Below are 21,114 nucleotides of genomic sequence, written 5' to 3' on the forward strand. Positions count from 1 at the left end.
ACGCAATCAGTAGTCCACACTAAGCTCAATTGAACGGAGAGGCAGAGGGGTTGGTTCGTACAGTCCTGTATGCAAGTCACCTGTTCTACCTGTACAGCTGTTCTGCAAGTCGAGCGACCCTCATCTGGCCCAGCTCAGTTATCGGGATACCCCAGGAGTCGATGGCTTCAGCCCAGCCCAGCTGTTAAGGGGACGGCAACTCAGAACCAAGGTCCCCAAACAAGAATCCAAGCTACGTCCCAACTGACTGTCAAGGAAAGAAGTCACCGATAAGGATGCAGCTTTCAAGCGGAGGTAGACAGACAACTTCAATGCCCATCACAAAGCACTAGACCTGCCACGGCTCCAAACCGGTCAGCGCGTCTGGGTGCGACCCGAGAAAGTGCAAGGTACAGTCCTCAGTCCAGGGCAAAGGCCACGAAGTTACCTGGTCGAAACGAAGCGAAATGGAGTCCTGCAGCACAACCACCATCACCTAGTGCCTTTTACACCTGCTGCGGTCAGAGAGGAACCACCGCAGACAGCTGCAAAACAACCACCGCCATCATCATTGCAGCATGTTCCCGCTCAGGAACCTCAGCCAGCTGACCTCGCAGAATCAACAACCCGCCGCGGGCAGTCGGCACAACGGTCTTCTGTGGCCAAGGACAGCAGTGTGACACGAACACGTTACGACTGACGTGTTGTTTTGCGGCACCGTCTGAATTTGCGAAACTCTTTGTGTCAGGCTTCTTCCATCCTCCCAACAGACAATGCTTCGATTCAAGGGGGGAGATTTAGACGTCGCCACCTTTCAATGCTTTGATTAGGCTGCCACCGGAGCGTAACGCCCCCCATACATTCTGCGTATGTCTTTATATACCGGTCCCAATAAAGGCGGGATGACATTCTGGTTAGTCTGCAAGCAGCTGCTAGTTGTTTGTCGTGTCACCCACGTGTGAGCGTGCGCTTGCGAATCAGCTACTGCTGCCTGTAGGACAGAGTCCACACAGGCACAATTCATATAAGCACAGGCCAGCATGGCAACAGCGATTCGCCAACACGCATGCAGTAATGGAGTCCGCGGAGGGAGAGAGTTATGGCAACCAGAAGTAGATAATGTTTCGAGCAGCGTGCCGCAGATGTGCATGCTGCGCGAAATTGGGAGGGATGCTCGGCAACAGGCCAGAGCGATTTTGGGCGAAGATACCAAGAAAGAGCAGCGATGAAAAGAGCAAAAGAAGTGACCACCGCTTTTCGATAATCAAACGCCCCTAACTTCACTAGTATGGTGCCATTTTGAAACATTCTCACGGCTCCGTAGTCATGGCACACTTGCACACAACATCCCTACCACAAATAAATTTAAACCTCTGGGTAGTTTATGGGGCCTTTTAAAATGTAATATTGGGTGTCTCCAAATTATGCCATGTGGATTGGTCACATTCCTAAACGATGCACATGAAGGAGATTGCACCTCCCGACTTAACAAGGTTACTCAAGCATTGCCATATTTTTCTTACCCAGCCTTTTGAGTAACTAAATGAATAAAAATTTTCATGAAAACTAACAGACAATGACACAAAGAAAAATATTGGGGATGTTATGAGAAATAATTGTAATTTAAATGTGAAGAAAGTGCTGACTGACGCTCCCACTTTTAAATGCACACATATGCCTATACCTGTGCAAATATTCTATGGCTTTGAATATTCGCACAAATAGTTAGCTATTCATGTTCACTTTGATTCGTATCTAAATGATTGAAAATTTCATTTCATTTCATTTTTATTTCCTTAAAGACCCCTTGCGGGGCATTACATAAGGGTTGGGTACATAAAAATTGACCAGAAAACAATCATTTGTCCTAAAGTGAAAGATGATTAGTGATACTGGTTGTGAAGGTAGAAGTACAAGTAATGGCAGGAATGTCGCCTGAAAGGCCATTCCAGGCAACTGCCGTGCGAGGAAAAAATGATGTTGAAAAAGTAACGGTGCGTGCACGTGGGCGTCCGACTTGAAGTGGATGATTAGTTCGTTGAGAGATGTACGCTGGGGGAACAAAATAAGGTGGCATGCGCATCGAGCTGTGAAAAAACTTATGAAATAACGAAAGACTGGCGATACGGCGGCGGAGGGAAAGGAGGGGTAGTTGAAGTTCTGCCTTTAGTGAAGATACGCTGACGTCATGGGAGTAAGAATTATTGATAAACCTAGCGGCACGGTTTTGAATACACTCAAGGGCGTTTTCAAGATAGGCCTGATGCGGGCTCCAGATTGGGGAAGCATATTCAAGTTTAGTTCTAACAAGGCTTTTGTAAGCTAATAATTTTACATTTCTAGGTGCGTTACGTAGACAACGTCGCAAGAATCCCAATGTTTTGTTTGCCGATGATATGACTTTCGTGATATGCAAACCCCATGAAAGATCGTTGCAGAGTGTGACCCCACGATATTTAAAAGAATTAACAGTTTCAACTGGAATATTACTGATGGAATATGGAAAAACAAGTGGAGAACGGCGGCGGGTGAAGGATAAGGCTTTGCATTTGTGAGCGTTAAGTTCCATTAGCCAATCATCGCACCATTGTTTTACATTGTTAAGATCACTCTGTAGAGCTAATTGATCAGAAGCGTTACAAACAGTGTGGTAAATAATACAATCGTCGGCAAACATTCGGATTTTACAGGATACACGAGTTGGGAGATCGTTAATAAATATCAGGAACAAAATCGGGCCCAGAACCGACCCCTGCGGGACACCAGATGTTACCGGAAGTGAAGTAGAGGTAGCATTGTTAACAAAGACAGCCTGAGTGCGGTTACTTAAAAATTCACGGATCCACTTTAGGACGTCGGGGTGTAGGTTTAAGCGGGAAAGTTTCAACAGAAGGCGTTTATGTGGTACTTTATCGAATGCCTTCGCAAAGTCCAGGAATATGGCATCAGTCTGTACGTTAGAATCCAAGTTAATATGCAAGTCGTGCGAAAACATAGTCAGTTGAGTCTCGCACGACAAACCTTTACGAAAGCCATGCTGCGCGGAATTGAAAAAGTTATTTGAGTCTAGGAAGTCCATAATCCGGGTGTAGATGACATGTTCGATGATTTTGCATGGAATGCTAGTTAATGAAATTGGTCGGTAATTGAGGGGTGACTCTCTAATACCTGATTTGAATACTGGGGTGATATTTCCGTGTTTCCAATCACTAGGAAGCTCACCCGTGGAAAGAGACTGCGAGTAAAGTAGACACAAAAATTTTGCACAGATCTGTTGAGTGTTCTTTAGAAATTTCGAATTTATGTTGTCGATACCTGATGATGAAGATAATTTAAGTTTATCAATGATTGCCAAAACTCCGGGTTCAACAAAAAGGATTGGCGGCATGGAAGTACTGACTACGGTAGGCTGTGGCGGGGGTGCAACGTCAGTTTCTTTTTCAAAGTTTCAAAGTATTCGCATTGACAGATAGATGTATATTAGTTCGCATGTATATTAATCCGCAGTAAAACCACCTGTACAGGTGGTTTCACTGTAGTGTAGGAGTGTCAAGCCGCGAAAGCACTAATTCAGAAGACATCCGCATTGCCGTAAAGCCCCTCTTAAAATTTAAAGTTTCCCTGCAACACTTTTTCAGCATGGTCAGAAAATGCGGCCGATCGGTAGTCTAGACTACCAACAACACACGAGCCAAATTTTATAGCGCAGCACACAGCCTATAATTCACAATTGCCAAATTCAACTAAAAATTGCTCTCTTTTCATGGCAAATGACATGACAAGCACAAAAATCTCTTGTCACAGCCATTGTATTTGGCATTGGCTAATTCTAGCATGACGCGCTCGGTCATTACTGGGGCCCCGAAGGTCAGGAGGCATGTGCGACGTTTTCCTTCCCCGTGCCATCCCTCCCTGCCTAGTTTCCAATGTTTTGTTAGGAAAGAATGCAATTATAGCGGCGACAAATCTTTGCAACTGCGCTGGTACTGGACGGATTCTAAAAATATTTGCAGTGGTGAATTCGTGAGGCAATAAGCTTCTGTATAATGAATCCAATCCACGACTACTCGGAAAAGTGTTGATGGGCCCCTTTAAATGAACATACTACCCTCGAATCAATGCATCATTTTATTAAACTTAAAAGTTTGTTATTACAACTTATATGCTCGAAGTATAATAAATTCTAAATTATACCTATTTTACAGGTTATCACTCGCATTTAACTGAGAGCCAAATCCTACAACTCAGTTTTTTTTTGGCCTCCTTTAAGGAAAAAAAATGGCATTAGCATAGAAACCTTATTTTAATTTTTTCTTTAAATATTGAACAGAATAGTTATACGTATCATGATAAATATGCCAATTTTTCTTTGTGTCATATATACTACTTGATTAAAAATTATTTGACCAAAATTACTATTTGCTTCAAACCTAAACTTCACTATTCGCACAAACCTACATATACCCTAAAAAGTGAACTGAGAGATAACCGCGACTGTAGCTCAGTTGGTGTAGAGCTTCAAGAGAATTCAAGGGTTTGGCCCTACCGGTGGCAAGCTATCTTTCTTCACATTTACACGACAATTACTTCTCATAACATCCTCTATAATTTCATTGGCATCTTTCTTGGTTCTCATTAATATTGTGTCGAACAATGAAATGAGCCCTTAAGTGTACACTTCTTTTTTTATATGAACAAACAGTCTTTAGAGAGATACTATAGGCTACTGACGCTACGGTTGACAGGTGTAGGTGTGGCGGTGCCAAGCAGTGTGGGCAGCAGTGCCTCGCCGGCCCAGATCCCAGCAACTGTGGTCACCACAAGGCACGTGTCCCCTCGTGCGGGCGTCCACCGTGGAGGTGCTGGATATGCGAGCAGCAGCAGTGCAGCACAGAGGGGGCCGCCCCATGGCTGTGCCAGCAGCCATGCCTCCACAGTCACTGTGATGGCTGCCAGAGGGAACAGGAGTGCCCAGGCAAACGCCAGGCCAACCAGCAGGTCCTGCATGTGGTCTCGGCTAATTACAAATGCCTCTATACACGAGTCAAATGACCATCTTCTGATTAGACTCACAATTTGTTGTCTCAAAAATGATGCTATGGCACCCAATTCCCAATCATAATCTGTGTCATGTGACTGCCTTCAGAAATAAGCTGTCAAAATTTCAGTACATTTTGTCAAGCACTAAAATATAAAAATTGAAAATAATTAATGAATTTACAAGCGGCCTGAGAGTTGTGCAACACTTGCACACTCGCAAGTCATGACATGGGAAGCAGCTACCTGTGCGTTTGTCTACATTACGTCTAGCAATAGTGTTTCATTGTCATCATCCTCAACCTGACTATGCCCACTGCAAAGCGAAGGCTTATCCCATGTTGCACCAATCAACCCGGTCCTGTGCTTTATGCTGCCACTCCATAGTACCTGTAAACTTCTTAATCGTATCTGCCCAACTAATTTCCCGCAAGTGTCACCTTGCATAATTGCCTTCTCTTTAACTCTTTCCTTACCACGCCACTAGGCATCGTTCACCGGTGAACGACAATTTCACGCCCCTATTTTTCAACAAACACCGTGCTTATGGACTTGCAGCGCCATCTAGGCGATTGTACACACACTAGAATTTCTGTTTCTGTACGATTCGCATCTTTACCGCGTGGCGGTGATTTTTAAAGGGCGCGCCCATTCAAAGGTTGAAACGCACGTGATCCGCGTGATGGCGTCAACATCCGAAACCACGCGCGCTCGGAAAAACGCGATTTCGCTCGATGCCGACGCCTCGACGAGCGATCTTTTGGATTTCTCGAGCAGTGAGGAATCGGACACCGATGTGCTGACATCGGATTTCAGCTCCAATGCAGAAATTTTATCAAATCAGCCGGGAACGTCAGCTGTTGGTCGCGAGTAAGTTTGGTTTTCACCTTGTTTTGTTTATCGTATTCTGGAGCTGGCTGACTTGCTCTGTATGTGTCCCACATATTTTTTCTAGCGTGTCTACTTCATTTGGGTGCGATGTGCTGCCTCCAGCACAAAGACACGTGGACTTCCGACCCCAGAGGGATCCGGGCATCGACCTCGGCATGACGCTCCGCAGTAGTGCACAATTTATAGCTCGAGAAGTTCTCGAGCTATAACTTTCATTTTTTCAATCCTACTCCAATACGCTGTTTTAAATATTTTGCATCTCTCATAACTTTTCCATAATTTTTAACTCGGAAGATATAAGTATAAAATTACAACGTTTGTTGTGAATAAACCTAATTATCTGTGTTTGTCAATTTTTGTTACCTATTTAGATCTGCCAGTTCTTTCGTCAAATGTACCTTTCAAACCCTACATTTAGTACTTGCATTTCGGCAATATTTTGCTGAAAATTTTTTTTCTCGAAAAAAAAAAAATCTCGCGTAGGACCAACTCAGAACTTCACTATTTCGCTATGCATCAGGCAATTTTTTTGTAACTCAAGAACAGCTTCATCAATTTTAACAATTCTTCTAAATAATGTTGCCCTGTGATAAACATTTTGTATATTTCAGAATTCCTCAGAAAAATTTTGTGTCGGAGATATCGCTTCGTTTTTAAAAAATTCTTGAAAATTTTATAAATTTTTTGTATACGAATTTTTGTGCCAAATAAATTTCCTTTATTGTTTCAAAAAAAATTCAAAAGTACGTTCATTCATATTTATTTTGATGTACTGCATGGCACTGTAAACCTAGTAGCAACAGCACAGAAAATTCCTAGCTGCAACATACAAAAATAGGCCAATTTTCCCGTGGTAAGGAAAGAGCATAGCCTCCTTTATTTTCTGTGCCCGCGCAGTCAGTCCGCCGGGCCCGTTCGGCCGCCTCCCGCATCCTCCTCTCTTTTTGCGTCTGCTGTCCGCCAGGGGCGCTCGCATCCCAGAATCGAGTCGTTGGCGTCCCAGAATCGAGGTTCGTGGCGATGGCTGTGGAAGGAAGGAAGTGCTCTGCAACGTGCTCGTGATGCGATGTGCTGTCAAGACGTATATCGCCCAACCATATCACCTAACCGGGCTGGGAGGTGTCTCACCGAGTGCCAGGAACCATCGGGACAGCATATATGTGCGGTGACAGCGTAATTTCGCGCTGTAAGAGCCCATGTGAGGACGAGGCCTAACAGGCCTGTCTCGTTCTAGTGGCCTCGCGACAGCACCCACGCCGGCAGGTGGGGATACCGACTGTGCACGAGAGGTGGCGCCTGTTTTCTCCAGCATGCACGTGTGAGGGGCTTTGCGACGGTGGAGCTGTGGTGCGCGCGTGCTGTAATGTGGTGCGTGCTGTAATGAGCGGTTAAGGCGTATCTCAGCAATCTTGCGCATCGGCGGGAGACCATCGAGACATCCCTGTGCGGTGACAGTGTAACGACGCGCTACACAAGCCTATGTGGGGGACGAGGCCTAACAGGCCGGTCTCGCTTTAGTGGCCACCAAGGCAGCGCCAAAGTCGACACGTAGTGGTACCGACTGCGGTCGAGAGGTGGTGCCAGTTCGACCATAGTGCGGTGTTGTGTGGACTCGACCGAAATGAAGCACACCAAGAGGGCGAAGGCTACAAAAGGAAAGGCGTTAGATGGAGAATAGCTGGTCGATTGGGTGCAGTGTCCGAGCTGCGAGCGATGGCTCGAGCGATCAGACACACCATTTGAGACAACGCAAGAGGCGGAGGCTGATTCATCCTTCCTTTGTCGCATATGCGAGAGAATGAGGGTCATGAGTGAACAGTCTCAGTTACAATACAAACAGGAGTCGGAGAGGTGGCAGTTGGCCTCAGATAGCCTGGCGGTGCGGTTGGAAGCACATATTGTGAACAGCAAAAACGAGCGAGAGGTGCTGCTGGACAAACTTGCAGAGGAGAGAAGGCTGAGAGGAGCATTAATTGAACAAGTTGGAGCACTACAGAGAGCTTTGAACATAATAGACGCAGACAAAACCAGCAGCCACGAGAGCACCAGTGTGACGAGGAGGGTAGAAGTGACCAAGTCTGCTGAGGATGTAAGCGATGTGAGGAATGCGGTTAAAGCCGCGGCAGTCGATGCTGGCAGAGAGATAGTCCAAACCCAGAACAAGCCCAACAGTGATCAAGAGCTACTGGGTAGTGATGAAAGGAATGCGGTCAAAGCCGCGGCCGTCGATGCTGGCAGAGTGATAGACCAATCTCAGAACAAGCCCAACAGCGATCAAGAGCTAGTGGGTGGCTCTCCCGCAGAGGCCGTAGGATGGCAGGTCAAACGCAGCAAGCGGGCTCAGAAGCGACTGCGCAAGGAGAGGGCAGAGGATAGCCAGGCCTCCATACCATCTTCGCCCAAGAAAACAGCCAACGGCCCCCCAAAACGGCCAGCAGGACTCCCGGGCGCATTCGTCTACGGCGATGGCAATGCACGTAGACTCAAACGGGCAGTCCTCCAAGCCAGTGCATGGCACAGAGGTGTACACTGCCATACGAAAAAAGATGCCACGCTTGTGGAAACAATGGAAGCCATTGAGACTGCGACGGACGTCTGGGATTCAACAAAGGCCATCGTGGTTCTACACGCCGATCTCAGCGACATCCAAGACGACACATCTCCACATGATTCAACTGAGAAGATCAGGTCCCAAATAACTTCCTGGAAGGCAAGAGCCAAAGGCCACTTTTTCGTGGTGTACGGCGTCCCAGAAGTAGGACCCAAAGACGATACCATGCGGATAAAGTGCGAGTTGTGGAATCAAAACCTACGTCAAATTTGCTCAGACATTGGAACGCGCGTGGAGTTCGTCAGTGTCACAAAGGCTCTCCAGGATAAGATGAATGGAACTTCCTACAGTGAATACGTCGCCGAGCAACTAGGACAACGATTGGGATGCAGACTATGTGCTTTTTTAGGGCTTCGCCCGTCGGGCAACTACAAGCACAGGGCATGGAGGGTGAAACCAACAATCCCCATGATGACTGCCCTGGGACAGGCAATCTTACAAATGGCCAATCCACAGAGGAGGCAGAAGCGCTCCTGGCACAGGACGTAAAGAAAAAGTCGACCCGCCGTCGCCGCAGCCGCAAGAAGAACGCGGACATACATGTAGGCTTCCTTAACCTACATGGTGCTCGAACGGCGAGCAAATGGGAAGAACTATATCAGATGATGGATGACGAAGATATAGAGATATATGCCGTGGCTGAAACACACCTTCGAGTCATGGAAGAGCCACCAGTACATAAAAGTTGGCAGTGGGCTGGCTTGAACCGTTCAGGTGAATCGAGGAAAGGGGGAGGAATAGGTTTCCTGTGGAAAACTAGGTCAGCTTGGAAGAAACTGGACAGCCCGTGTGTTGAGCATATGTGGGTTGAGTGCTACCTGCAAGGGCTGGCAGTCCTGGTAGGGGTGGCCTACTTTGCCGTATCTGCTGGAGCCGATGCTGGAAACTCAAGAATGGCGCAGTGCATTAGGGAAGACGTGGCAAAATGGGCAAACCAGCGAGAAGTTCTCATTATGGGCGATTTCAATGGGCACCTCCAAGCTCTGGATGGCTTCCAAGATGCCAATGGGGAACTACTACTGGCACTGGCACGTACACTCGCCTTAGATGTGCTAAATCTTCATCCAGAATGTGAAGGACAGTACACCTGGAGTGCCAGGAACAGTCGCAGCTGTATTGATTACGTGCTTGCGACACCTGCTTTAGCACGACGTCTCACCCACATGAACATCGATGAAAAGGGTGAATTCAGCATAGGAAGTGACCACAACCGAATCAAGTTGAGCTTTTCTCGATCCTCCTGGTGAACCATTGCGAAGGAACACCGCAACCCAGCTGAGAGGCACCTCCCGCAGTCGAAGTATGCGGCAGTCGCGGAAGCATTCGAGCAGAACTTTCAACCGACGGAACCACCAACATATAATTTTGTGCTCGAACTGAGACGCATCATGAAGAAGCACGAAATTCGCGTAAATTCCCGCGGCGGCCTGAGGCGCAAAGGCTGGTGGGACGAAGAAGTGCAACGGGCCCTTATTGCAAGACGAACGGCGAATCGCCTACACAGAGCGGCTGTTAGGACATCACCCGGAGAGGAGTGCATGAGTACCTGGGAGGAATACCTCCGCCTCAAAAGAGAGATGCGGATCCTCGTACAAAGCAAAATAGCTCAGTACAATAGCAAACAATTGCGAGCTATCACAGAGGCAGGGCGTAACGGTGCAAACAAATTTTGGAAATATGTGTCTTCATTAGATCGCCAAACTCCGGCACCGGAAATTCGACACCACTCTAGCAACCTACCGGTCACCGACCTCGCAGCGCACCTCACGACCCACATGCAAGAGCTCTTCAATCCCACACATGACGAATCGACCTCAGCAGTAAACGGCGACCCGGATGAGCCTCACCAGCCAAGTGAAGAGGACCATTGGCAGATAACGAGGATCGCTCTTGAGCGTGCACTCCCGCGTATCAGTGCAAGCACTGCTACTGGACTGGACGGCATTACGGCGGGCCTTGTGAAATGCTTGGGGAAGTCTGCTCGAGAACACCTCGCTGGAATTTTCAATACCATCCTCAAGAACGGCCCAATCCCACCTGACTGGCAATGCGGCAGAGTAAGCCTCGTGTGCAAGAGAGGAGGCGACGCTAGACTGCTGGGCGACTATAGACCAATCACGGTGACGAGCGTCCTATATAGACTCTTTGCTCAAGTCTTGAAGGTGTGGATGAGTGGCTGGGCGGAGAAGAGGGGCATACTGTCGGAACTCCAGAATGGCTTCCGACGGAACCGACGCTTCGAAGACAATCTTTTCGTGCTCACCCAGACCATCGAGGTGGCACGGAGAGAAACCAGAGGTCTGCTTGGATGCTTTCTGGATGTCGCCAAGGCTTATGATAGTGTGCCACACGAGGAGTTTTTCCACCAGTTAGACCAACGACAAATGCCGAGCGTGTGGACAGACTTTCTCCGGCGGCTCTATCCAGATAGCTCGGTGGTAGCATGCTTCAGAGGCACCAGAACACAGCCTGTGAGAGTGACAAGAGGACTCAGGCAGGGCTGCCCTTTGTCTCCGCTGCTATACATGATATATGTGGCGGGACTCGAGCAGGCACTTGTGGAATCGGGAGTTGGCTTCGCGTTCCGCCTCATGATTGATGGGGTGGCGCAGACATGGACGCTGCCCAGCTTAATGTTCGCGGATGATCTAGTATTACTGGCTGAGCGCAGCAGTGACCTTCAGTGGTTGGTAACACTGGCGGCCGACCACCTGAAGAGTCTGGGCCTTCACTTCAATGCCAAAAAATCGGCCATATTGCAGTTTTCAGAGACCATTGATGTGCAGCTTCCCGACGAAAGAAGCATTCCGGTATCAAACCAGTACCGGTATCTCGGTGTCAACCTTTGCACCTCCGCAGATATCTATGACAAGCAAGAAGAGCACGTTCGACAGGCTTCAGTGAGGGCCGCCAACGTGCTGCGATGGCGAAGTCTGTGGGGATGCAACCGGTTTGTACTGGTGCGCGAACTGTGGAAGGCAGTACATGTGCCAGTGCTGACATTTGCCAACGCCGTTATCTGCCTGTCTGCAGCAACACGCCAGTGGTTGGAAAGAGGTCAACGTGAGGTCGGGCGACTGGCGCTGGCGTGTCATGGACGTGTGGCTGTCGAAGCTATACAAGGCGACCTCGGATGGTCAAGTTACGAGGCACGCGAGGCAAGGAGCAAGGCGGCCTACGAAGGAAGTCTTCGCCTCATGAACGACCAGCGGTGGACCCGTCGTGTATTTAGATACACCGCTATCAAGGGCATGAACACACCATGGCGCAGGCGTCTCCACAATCTGTGCCGCAAGTACTCCCTTTTTACTGACCCTGTCCAGGAGGACAGAGAGAGCAAATGGGCAGTAGGAGTACGCAATAGAGTGCAGGAAGCTGAGACGTCGATGTGGCAGGCGGCTATGGAGAAGAAACCCAGTCTGGCCCTATACAGAGCTCACAAGACCACCATCTCCGCCGAACGATTATACGACAATATTGTCGGCAGTGCGCTTCTGTTTGAGGCCTGTGCTGGATCGCTCCGTACCCAGGTGTATCGCCATCACTTCGACCCGCCGTTGGCCGACGGCACTGTACAGTGCAGGACATGCGGGAAAGACGAGGAGAACATTGAACACCTGGTGCTTCACTGCGAATGCCTGTGTCTCCGTCAGACAGATGGCGCCACACTACCGGAGGCACTCGGCTTTGTGAAAGACTGCGGCGCACCGGGAGGCGACAGCCGGGATACTAACGTACACCCCCTGGCAGCGACAGCAATAACCAAAGCAAGGCTTCTACAGTGGTGGTCAAGGAGACAGTGAACAATTGTGATGTTCATGGACCTGGTGTGATTTTTTTTCTTTTTTCTCATTCCGGTCAGGACACTAAAAGGTGCCCCCCCGGTATAAAGGGGAAGACCACAGAGATCATCATCATCATCATCATCGAGTCGGCGCATTCAGCCGCGGCGACGCATCTCCAGGAAACCTTTGTTCGTGTCGCATACGTTTGCAACACCAATTATATACGACCAAAACGGTACGTAGTACTTTCAGCAAGTATAATTGTAACTGTTGCTTCATTGTGTTGCGTGAGCAGATGACACGCGGCATTAACTGAGTGCGTATAAACAAACAACGTCGTTTGTACCCCGCGTTTGCACGGCCGTTGTCAAGCGCGGCTATCATTTTTTGCGCTTCTTTCTGGCAATACTTTTCCGCGCACCTATCTTCGCAGCGTAGTACTTTCAGCAAGTATGATATTTAACTGTTGCTTCATTGTGTTGCGTGAACAGATGACACGCGGCAATAAGTGAGTGCGTGTAAACAAACAACGTCGTTTGCACCTCGTGTTTGCAGGGCCGGTTTCATGCTTTGCTATCATTTTTCGCGCTTCTTTCTCGTGAGGCTTTTCCGCGCACCTATCAGCGAACTTCGCTAAGTAATCAGGAATGTTAGTTTACGGTTTCTCTCGTTTCTGTCTCGTGCAGCGGCCTACGCACACAAGTCTCCGTGGTTCATTCGGCTGTGATGACCCGTGTCAGGTGCGATGGCGTACTGTTGCGTGCCCGGTTGCAAGTCTTCAAGCAAAAAGAAGGAAGTAGGAATTTCATTCCACGAAATTCCAAGCGACGAGGAGTTGCGGCAAAAGTAGATAAAAGTCATTTCACGAGACAATTGGACGCCGAACACCACTTCCTGCTACTCAACCGTGTGCAGTCATTTCGCTGCTTCTGATTTTAAGCAAGGATGTAAAACACGAAGGCTTGTGAAAGGTGTGGGGCCTAGCGTATTCGAAGAATATCCGCGCTACTTTCAGCCTTCGACAAAAGCCCCGAGAAGTGACGCGGCGATCAGAAAAAAAAAAAAATTGTGATTGCTAAAATTGTGATTGCTGCTTGTGAACAGTGTCAACGAGGATACTAAAGCTCGTCAGACTGTGTGCGTGCGAGGAACGTTTCGATCGACGCCCTCTTGTTCGTTTCCGCAGGTTGCGAATGAATTAATACGCAATAAACAAGTTTCTCTACCGTTTCCTTGAAGGTATGGTGTTCTGTTCAATGTGCTATCTTGCGTACTTATTCTTTCTCTCTTGCATATGTTCTCTCCTAAATATTCAAGTGGCACATGGGAGTGGTATCACACTTTTGTTTTTTAAGCTTGCCGCGCTTACAAACGCGCAACGAAGGTCCCACCCGTCAGTGCCGGCGGTAGCACCGGAGTCAGTGAACAGGCTCTGCCGATGATGATGATGATAATTAAAGGCCTCCCTTTTGAATCGGGGTGACGGCATGCGCCATCTAGCCTACCTTAATAGTTCGAGTTTAAATTCTGTCCCTCAACTCGGATGTCTTTTTAATTTTGCCCAGCCGCTACTCTTGGCTGGGATGTTATTTTATCGACTTCTCTGCTTTTCCTCCACCAATACTCCAGCCGCTGCTTAGTAATACCTACTGCTGACCAGTTAATGCTTCCATCAACCGCGAAGCCCAGCGCCTCAGGAAGGGTGACCTTCCCCCCATTTCTATCCGGCTGAATCTTTTGACATTCCATGACTATATGGTCGATTGTTTCTTTATTTATGCCACATCCAACACATGTCTCATCCTGTGACGGTTCTGAGAAGGCAGCGCCGCCTGGTGGTGATTGCGGGAACTCAGTCTGACGGTCGGCTCCCTTTGATCCGGGAGGCAAAGCGCAGGCACAGAAAATAAAGGAGGCTATGGAAAGAGTTAAACTCAGCCAGTCACCCTCAATGACCAATGATCATCTAGCCTACGTACTACGTGGCCGGCCTATGTCCATATCTACGTCTTGATTTCAACTAAGATATGCTTAACCCCCCCTTTGTTCTCCGACCCACTCTGGTTTCTTTTTCTTTTTGAAGGCTACACCCATAGAGTATCTCACAAATATACCTAAAGAAAAATGTGGCACCACCATCTATGCGAACTTCCTGAGGGCCCCACTGGAGCGCTGGGAATGACGGGAGACGTGTCTGCGAGGCTTGTATTGGCTGTTGTTGAGCGAGGCTCCGGCTCAAAAGTGAATACAACTGCGTAAATAAAGCTTCACTAAACAACACGCTCTCATCCACACGCAATATATTCTAAAATAAAAGTTTACTCACCTTGACGGCACAACGAAACAGCGAAAGAAAAACACAGACGACAAAGTGACAGGGGGAATGCTCGCTTTGCCTGGCAATTTTAGCGGCCGTTGGTTACTTCTTATGCTTCGTAAAATTGTACACCGACGCGGAAAGTCCCAGTGTTAAATAAAACACGTTGCTGTGCAACGAAAAAAAATTGGTTATTACATGTTATTTTAGTGAGAAATCAACCACTCTAACCTGAAGCCAGACGTGTCATCGAGGTATGCAAATCCGAGCCAAGTTCGAAGCTCACATATCCCGGCGTTCCCTTGCATCCAGCAGCTCACTAGCGCCAATTTTCCCTCTAGGTAATTTTGTGAGAAACACTATTGTTACACCGATCAATTTTACTTCCATAGCTTGCTGAATGAAGCTCGCTGAGTTGTCCTCAACTTCAGAATCAGAATCTACTTTATTTACAACACACTTGTTGGGGTTCCCCAAGCAGAAGGTTGTGCAAAACTGCTTGACGGGACCTGGGACCTACAGAGGCAGCACATGAAATGTATTTCACACAGTAGTCCACCTGTAAGCAAATGCTAACCGCATAATACAAAGAAAACATAAACATCACTTTATATACAATGAACATCAAAAAACTGTTTCTGTATAGTGCACAGAACATGAAATAATATTTATCTTTGAGCAAGGAAAAATATTTATGGCTTCATAAAATAATCAAAGACATATGATTTGAACACATCAAATGGGGCATTAAAAAATCAATATGGGTTTTAATGAGCAGTAAAGTGCTGGTATGCAATATTCAAGCCTGGTTCTACCATAGTTTGTGCGTGTATGAGGTAACTGTATTTGCCTGTTATGTATACTGCAGTCATGACGGGTGTTGATAGTGTTTTCGAAACTCGTTTTTATACATAGTGTCACGATGAGTCACAAGTACTGGGGGGATTTATTGAACGACCGGGCAGCTAGCTCTAGGACGATGCGTCAGTCGTGGCTGGCTCTCGAGCAGAGAAGAACGCGATCTTCTTTTTTCCTCCAGATTTAGAGCCGCTCTTGCTGCCAACCCACTACGTGCTGGCGGCATTATCCCCCCTTCCGAAAAGAAAAAAAAACAACAAGTACCAAAAAGAGGAAAGGAAAGTACATAGCAGCACCGCGATGCTACTACATAGGCACGTGAAAAAAAAAAAAATGGAAATTCGGATGAAGTGAAAGTAAAAATTGAAGAGCGTGCCAACATAGGAAACGTCAATGAACGAGAAAGTAAGTTCGCAAAATAAACAAAAAACACAAAGAACGCTGTACGGTAAAGGAAAAGTTACGAACAACGCGCAATAAATGGCTTCATGCGCAACACATGAACGACGTCCGGCCTCAGCCGTGTCCTGCTCCGTGCATGGGGTGTTGAGTCCGGAACCACTTCGTAGTTCACGTCACTGACGCGGCGTAACACTTTATATGGGCCAAAGTACCGGCTCAGCAACTTTTCACTAAGGCCACGGCGGCGGACGGGCGTCCACACCCAAACTTGATCTCCGGGGCTGTAAAACACTTCTCTGTGGCGGGTATTATAGCGTCGTGCGTCTGCCTGCTGTTGCTGGCCGATGTGCAGTCGCGCGAGCTGCCGGGCTTCCTCGGCACGCTCTGCGAATTCTTCAACGTCTGTTGCCAACTCGTCTTCGTCCTGACAAGGTAGCATTGAGTCTAGCATGGTCTGCACTTCGCGGCCGTAGAGAAGCCGAAATGGCGTGAATCGCGTGGTCTCTTGCACGGCGGTATTATACGCGAAGGTCACGTAAGGCAAGATCCGGCCCCATGTTTTGTGCTGTACGTCGATGTACATTGAGATCATGTCTGCGAGGGTCTTATTCAGTCGTTCAGTAAGTCCGTTGGTTTGCGGGTGGTACGCAGTTGTCCTTCGGTGTCTGGTGTTGCTCAGTTTGAAAACTTCGTCCGTAAGCTGCGCCGTGAATGCCGTCCCTCTGTCCGTTATTACACTGGAAGGAGCACCGTGTCGTAACACGATGTGGCGCATGAAAAATTGTGCTACCTCAGAAGCCGTGGCTCGTGGGATTGCCTGGGTTTCAGCGTAGCGTGTCAAATAGTCGGTCGCGACGATCACCCATTTGTTGCTGTCCGCAGACATAGGAAAAGGCCCGAGAATGTCCATGCCGACTTGGTCGAACGGCGTGCAGGGTGCTTCAATAGGCTGAAGCAAACCAGCTGGCTTAACAGATGGTTGCTTTCGGTGCTGACATTCCCGACAGCTCTTCACGTACTTCTTGACGCTTGCCGAAAGTCCTGGCCAATAGTACCTCTCACTCACTCTGGCAAGTGTTCGTGAGTAGCCCAGATGACCGGATGTGGGTTCGTCATGGCAAGCGAAGAGGACGTCGTCTCGCATGTCTCGAGGAACCACCACGAGGTAGGCACGGTTGTTCGAACGAGCGTTCTTCTTGTACAGCACACCATCTCGAAGGCAGAACGACGGCAACGAGCGGAATAAATGACGTGGTATGATTGTGTCCTGGCCCTCTAAATGATCGATGATCGGACGAATCTCTGCGTCATCCCGCTACCGTTTACTCAAGTCTGATGAGCTAATGGCGCCCAGGAAGCCTTCGTCTTCCTCTGCTTCCTGACTGACGACATGAAGGGGCGCGCGTGACAGTGTGTCAGCGTCTTCATGCTTACGGCCGGACTTATGGACGATGGTGACGTCAAATTCCTGCAGCCGCAAGCTCCACCGTGCTAGCCGCCCTAAAGGGTCGCGCAGGCTTGCCAACCAGCAGAGGGCGTGGTGGTCCATCACTATCTTGAAGGGACGACCATAAAGGTACGGGCGGAACTTGGTGATTGCTTACACGACTGCGAGGCACTCTTTCTCCGTAGTGGAATAATTCGCCTCAGCACGCGATAGAGAGCGGCTGGCGTAGGCTATCACTCTTTCGATGTCTTCTTGACGCTGAACGAGCACTGCACCGAGCCCAATGTTACTAGCGTCGGTATGGACCTCCGTGTCAGCATCATCGTCGAAATGAGCGAGAACGGGCGCTGATTGCATGCGCTGTCGCAGCTCATCAAAAGCTGCTTGTTGCTCGTTTTCCCAGACAAACGGTGTGTCGTCCCTTGTGAGACGAGTCAGAGGTTCTGCTATCTGTGAAAAGCCATGAATGAATCGGCGATAGTAGGCGCACAAACCAAGGAAGCGCCGGACGGCTTTCTTATCGACAGGAGCTGGTAATTCGGCAACAGCGGCAAGCTTGTCCGGATCGGGACGGATTCCTTCGGCGCTAACTACATGTCCAAGAAACTTTAGTTCTTTATAGCCGAAGTGGTACTTCTGTGGCTTTAGTGTGAGGTCCGCCGATCGGATAGCCTCCAGCACGCTGCGCAGGCGCTGAAGGTGCTGCTCGAACGTGGCAGAGAAGACCACCACATCGTCAAGGTAGACAAGACAAGTCTGCCACTTCAGCCCTGAGAGGACAGTGTCCATCATTCGCTGGAAAGTCGCCGGCGCTGAACACAAGCCAAAAGGGAGTACTCGAAATTGGTATCTGGAGTCACGAAGGCTGTCTTTTCGCGGTCTCGCTGATCTACCTCGATTTGCCAGTACCCGCTTTTGAGATCGAGAGAAGTGAAATAATGGGCACGACGAAGTCTATCTAGCGAATCGTCGATACGCGGTAGCGGGTACACATCCTTTTTGGTCACGTTGTTAAGCTTTCGGTAATCGACGCAGAAGCGTAGCGACCCGTCCTTCTTTTTGACAAGCACGACTGGAGATGACCACGGGCTGTTGGATGGTTCGATAACGCCATCGTCAAGCATCTCGCGAACTTGCGTACGTATCGCTTCACGTTCTTTAGCTGACACGCGGTAGGGGTGCTGGTGTATTGGGCGTGCGTCCTCGTACGTGATGATCCTGTGTTGAGTGATGGACGTCTGGCGGATCTTCGAGCAACTTGCGAAGCAAGACCTGTACTCGAACAAGAGCGCTCGCAGCGCAGTCTGGTTATCGGTGGACAGATCAGGATTGATGTCAATGTTGCTCATTGATGTGTCTGCGTTATCCACTACTTCTGACGTGAGACAGTTGGTTACGTTTGCTACTTCGTGGGCAAACGCTATCGAAGTGCCACGGAAAAAATGTCGATTCTCGTTGCTAAAGTTAGTAACGAGCAATTCAGATTGGCCGTCACGAATGTGTATTACACTTCTCGCTACACATATGCCTTGCTGCAGGAGGTGTTCTAAATTTGTCTCGGCCACCACATCGCCATCGCTCAAACCACAGCATGTTACGTCGACTAGAACACTGGCTCGGGGAGGAAGCGTCACGCTCTGTTCAGAAATACGGAGTACGTCGACACGCATTCCGTCATCCTGCATATTGATTGCCCGCTGGGCTGAGAACGTGACGCGGCGCTCTTGCAGATCAATGATAGCTCCATTTTCCTGTAGAAAATCAACTCCCAGAATGACGTCACGGGAGCATTCACGTAGAACAAGGCAGCTTGCTACGAATGTGTACCCTTGAATCTGTACTCTAGTTGTGCAGGCACCCAGTGGAGTAACGACATGGCCACCAGCTGTCCGAATCTGCGAGTTATGCCATGGTGTGATCAATTTCTTCAGCTGCGTTGTCAGTTTCCCGCTCAGTATGGAATAGTCTGCGCCGGTGTCCACTAACGCATTAACTACACAACCATCAATTGTTACTGCTATGTCGAGTGAAAGCCGGCTATCCTTTGCAGCAGCAGGTGATGTCGGACCAGTTTCTGTACAGTTCTGCGTCAATAGGAGGTCCTCAGCGCTTCAACGTTCAGCGACCCTGCCCCCAGAGGTCGCTTCGGCTAGTTTTCCCGGCGGGGGCTGGGAGATCGTGCGGTAGAATACCGCTGGGGCGTTGATGAAAATCGCCTCGGTGATGGCGAGCGCGACTGGCGCCCGGCAGACGGTGGTGCATGCTGCTGGGAGAGGTAGTTTTGGATGTCGCGTGGTCTCTGACCGTAACGGGGTGGCGGCGAGTACGCAGAGAAGCCGCGAAGCCCAAGACGGCGATATGGGCACTGGCGGTACAAGTGATCAGCTTCTCCGCAGTGAAAGCACAGAGGCCGGCGATCAGGTGTGCGCCAAACATCAGACTTTCGAGGAGACGTGCGCCGATCGTCGATGTACTGAACTGGTTGCACTGAACGATGGGCGACAGAAGCACCAGGGACAAAGGGCAGGGGCGGTGGCGTGTACGTGCCTTCGTAGTACGGTATGTGCTGCGCTGACTGTAGTGAAACAGCAGGAACAGGATGGACGAATAATGGCGGCGTTGCAGCAGGGCGTTTCAAGGCTTCCGCGTAGGTTGTCTCACGGCGGTATTCAGCAGGAGCTGGCACAGCTGTATCATGAGGCAAGGTGTCCCGGAGGGCCTGGTGCAGCTCATCCTTGATCACAGTTGCAATAGAGTTGACTGTAGGATGAGGTGTTACACCAGCCTTTTGTAACTCTTCACGTACTATATCACGGATGAGTTCACGTAGACAGTCGTTGTTGGTTCTAGTGGTGGTGAAAATGTCGGCAGTAGACATGCCACTGACTTGCCTGTCGTATTGGTTGGATCGCTGCTGTAGCATTTTTTCCATTGTCACGGCCTCGGACAAGAACTCCGCGACCGTCTTCGGAGGACTTCGCACGAGGCCGGCAAAAAGCTGGTCCTTGACACCGCGCATCAAGTGACGCAACTTCTTGTCCTCCGTCATTCTTGAATCGGCCCGTCGGAAGAGGCGCGTCATGTCTTCTACGAACGTGGTCACAGTTTCGTTTGGCAGCTGGACGCGGGCCAGAATAGCTCGTTCAGCTCGTTCTTGGCGATCAGCACTGGCATACGTCTGCAGAAGTCTACGAGAGAATTCGGGCCACGTCGTCAGCTGTTCCTCTCGGTTTTGATACCACGTACGTGCCCCGTCTTCGAGATAGAAGTAGACACGACCCAGTTTCGCCGCGTCGTCCCACTGATTCAAGGTGGCTACGCGCTCGAAGTCCGCCAACCAGTCCTCAACGTCTTCGCGCTTCGTACCATGGAACGTCGGCGGTGCCCGTGGGCTTTCCAACGTATAGCGGTTCGGCGACGTGCTTCCTGTGCTGGTTGCCAAGGTTTGTACCGAAGTGCTGGTCATGTTTGTTGACGTGGTGGGAGCAGTATCGTTGACTTCCGGAGGTAATCCCCTGATTCGGCGGCTGGTCCGATGCAGGGGAGTGTTGACTGGCACTGGACTCGTATTACGGCTTCCTGGGGGGGTCTGCAGCATCCGTGAGGCTACCCAGCACCTTCCACCAGTTTGTCACGATGAGTCACAAGTACTGGGGGGATTTATTGAACGACCGGGCAGCTAGCTCTAGGACGATGCGTCAGTCGTGGCTGGCTCTCGAGCAGAGAAGAACGCGATCTTCTTTTCAGTCGTGGCTGGCTCTCGAGCAGAGAAGTACGCGATCTTCTT

The 21,114-nt window shown here is 49.3% G+C and overlaps 1 protein-coding gene across 9 annotated transcripts in view; it reads right to left on the minus strand.

Annotated features, from left to right (window-relative positions):
• LOC119168190 (sphingosine-1-phosphate phosphatase 2) overlaps positions 1-21,114 on the minus strand; it is a 325,637-nt gene that overhangs the window by 151,861 nt on the left and 152,662 nt on the right. For 7 of the 9 annotated variants that reach the window (XR_012888520.1, XR_012888521.1, XR_012888522.1 and 4 more), the window contains one exon: positions 4,711-4,980. The exons of 1 other annotated variant lie outside the window; for it this stretch is intronic. Coding sequence is in view for 5 of the 8 variants with exons in the window: in XM_075882538.1 (XP_075738653.1) it covers positions 4,711-4,980 (270 nt within the window). In the remaining 3 variants the exon portion in view is untranslated. One more of the 9 variants, XM_075882539.1, reaches the window with a different exon arrangement.

This window comes from Rhipicephalus microplus, unplaced genomic scaffold (assembly GCF_043290135.1).
Source record: "Rhipicephalus microplus isolate Deutch F79 unplaced genomic scaffold, USDA_Rmic scaffold_12, whole genome shotgun sequence".
NCBI classification, from domain to species: Eukaryota; Metazoa; Arthropoda; class Arachnida; order Ixodida; family Ixodidae; genus Rhipicephalus; species Rhipicephalus microplus.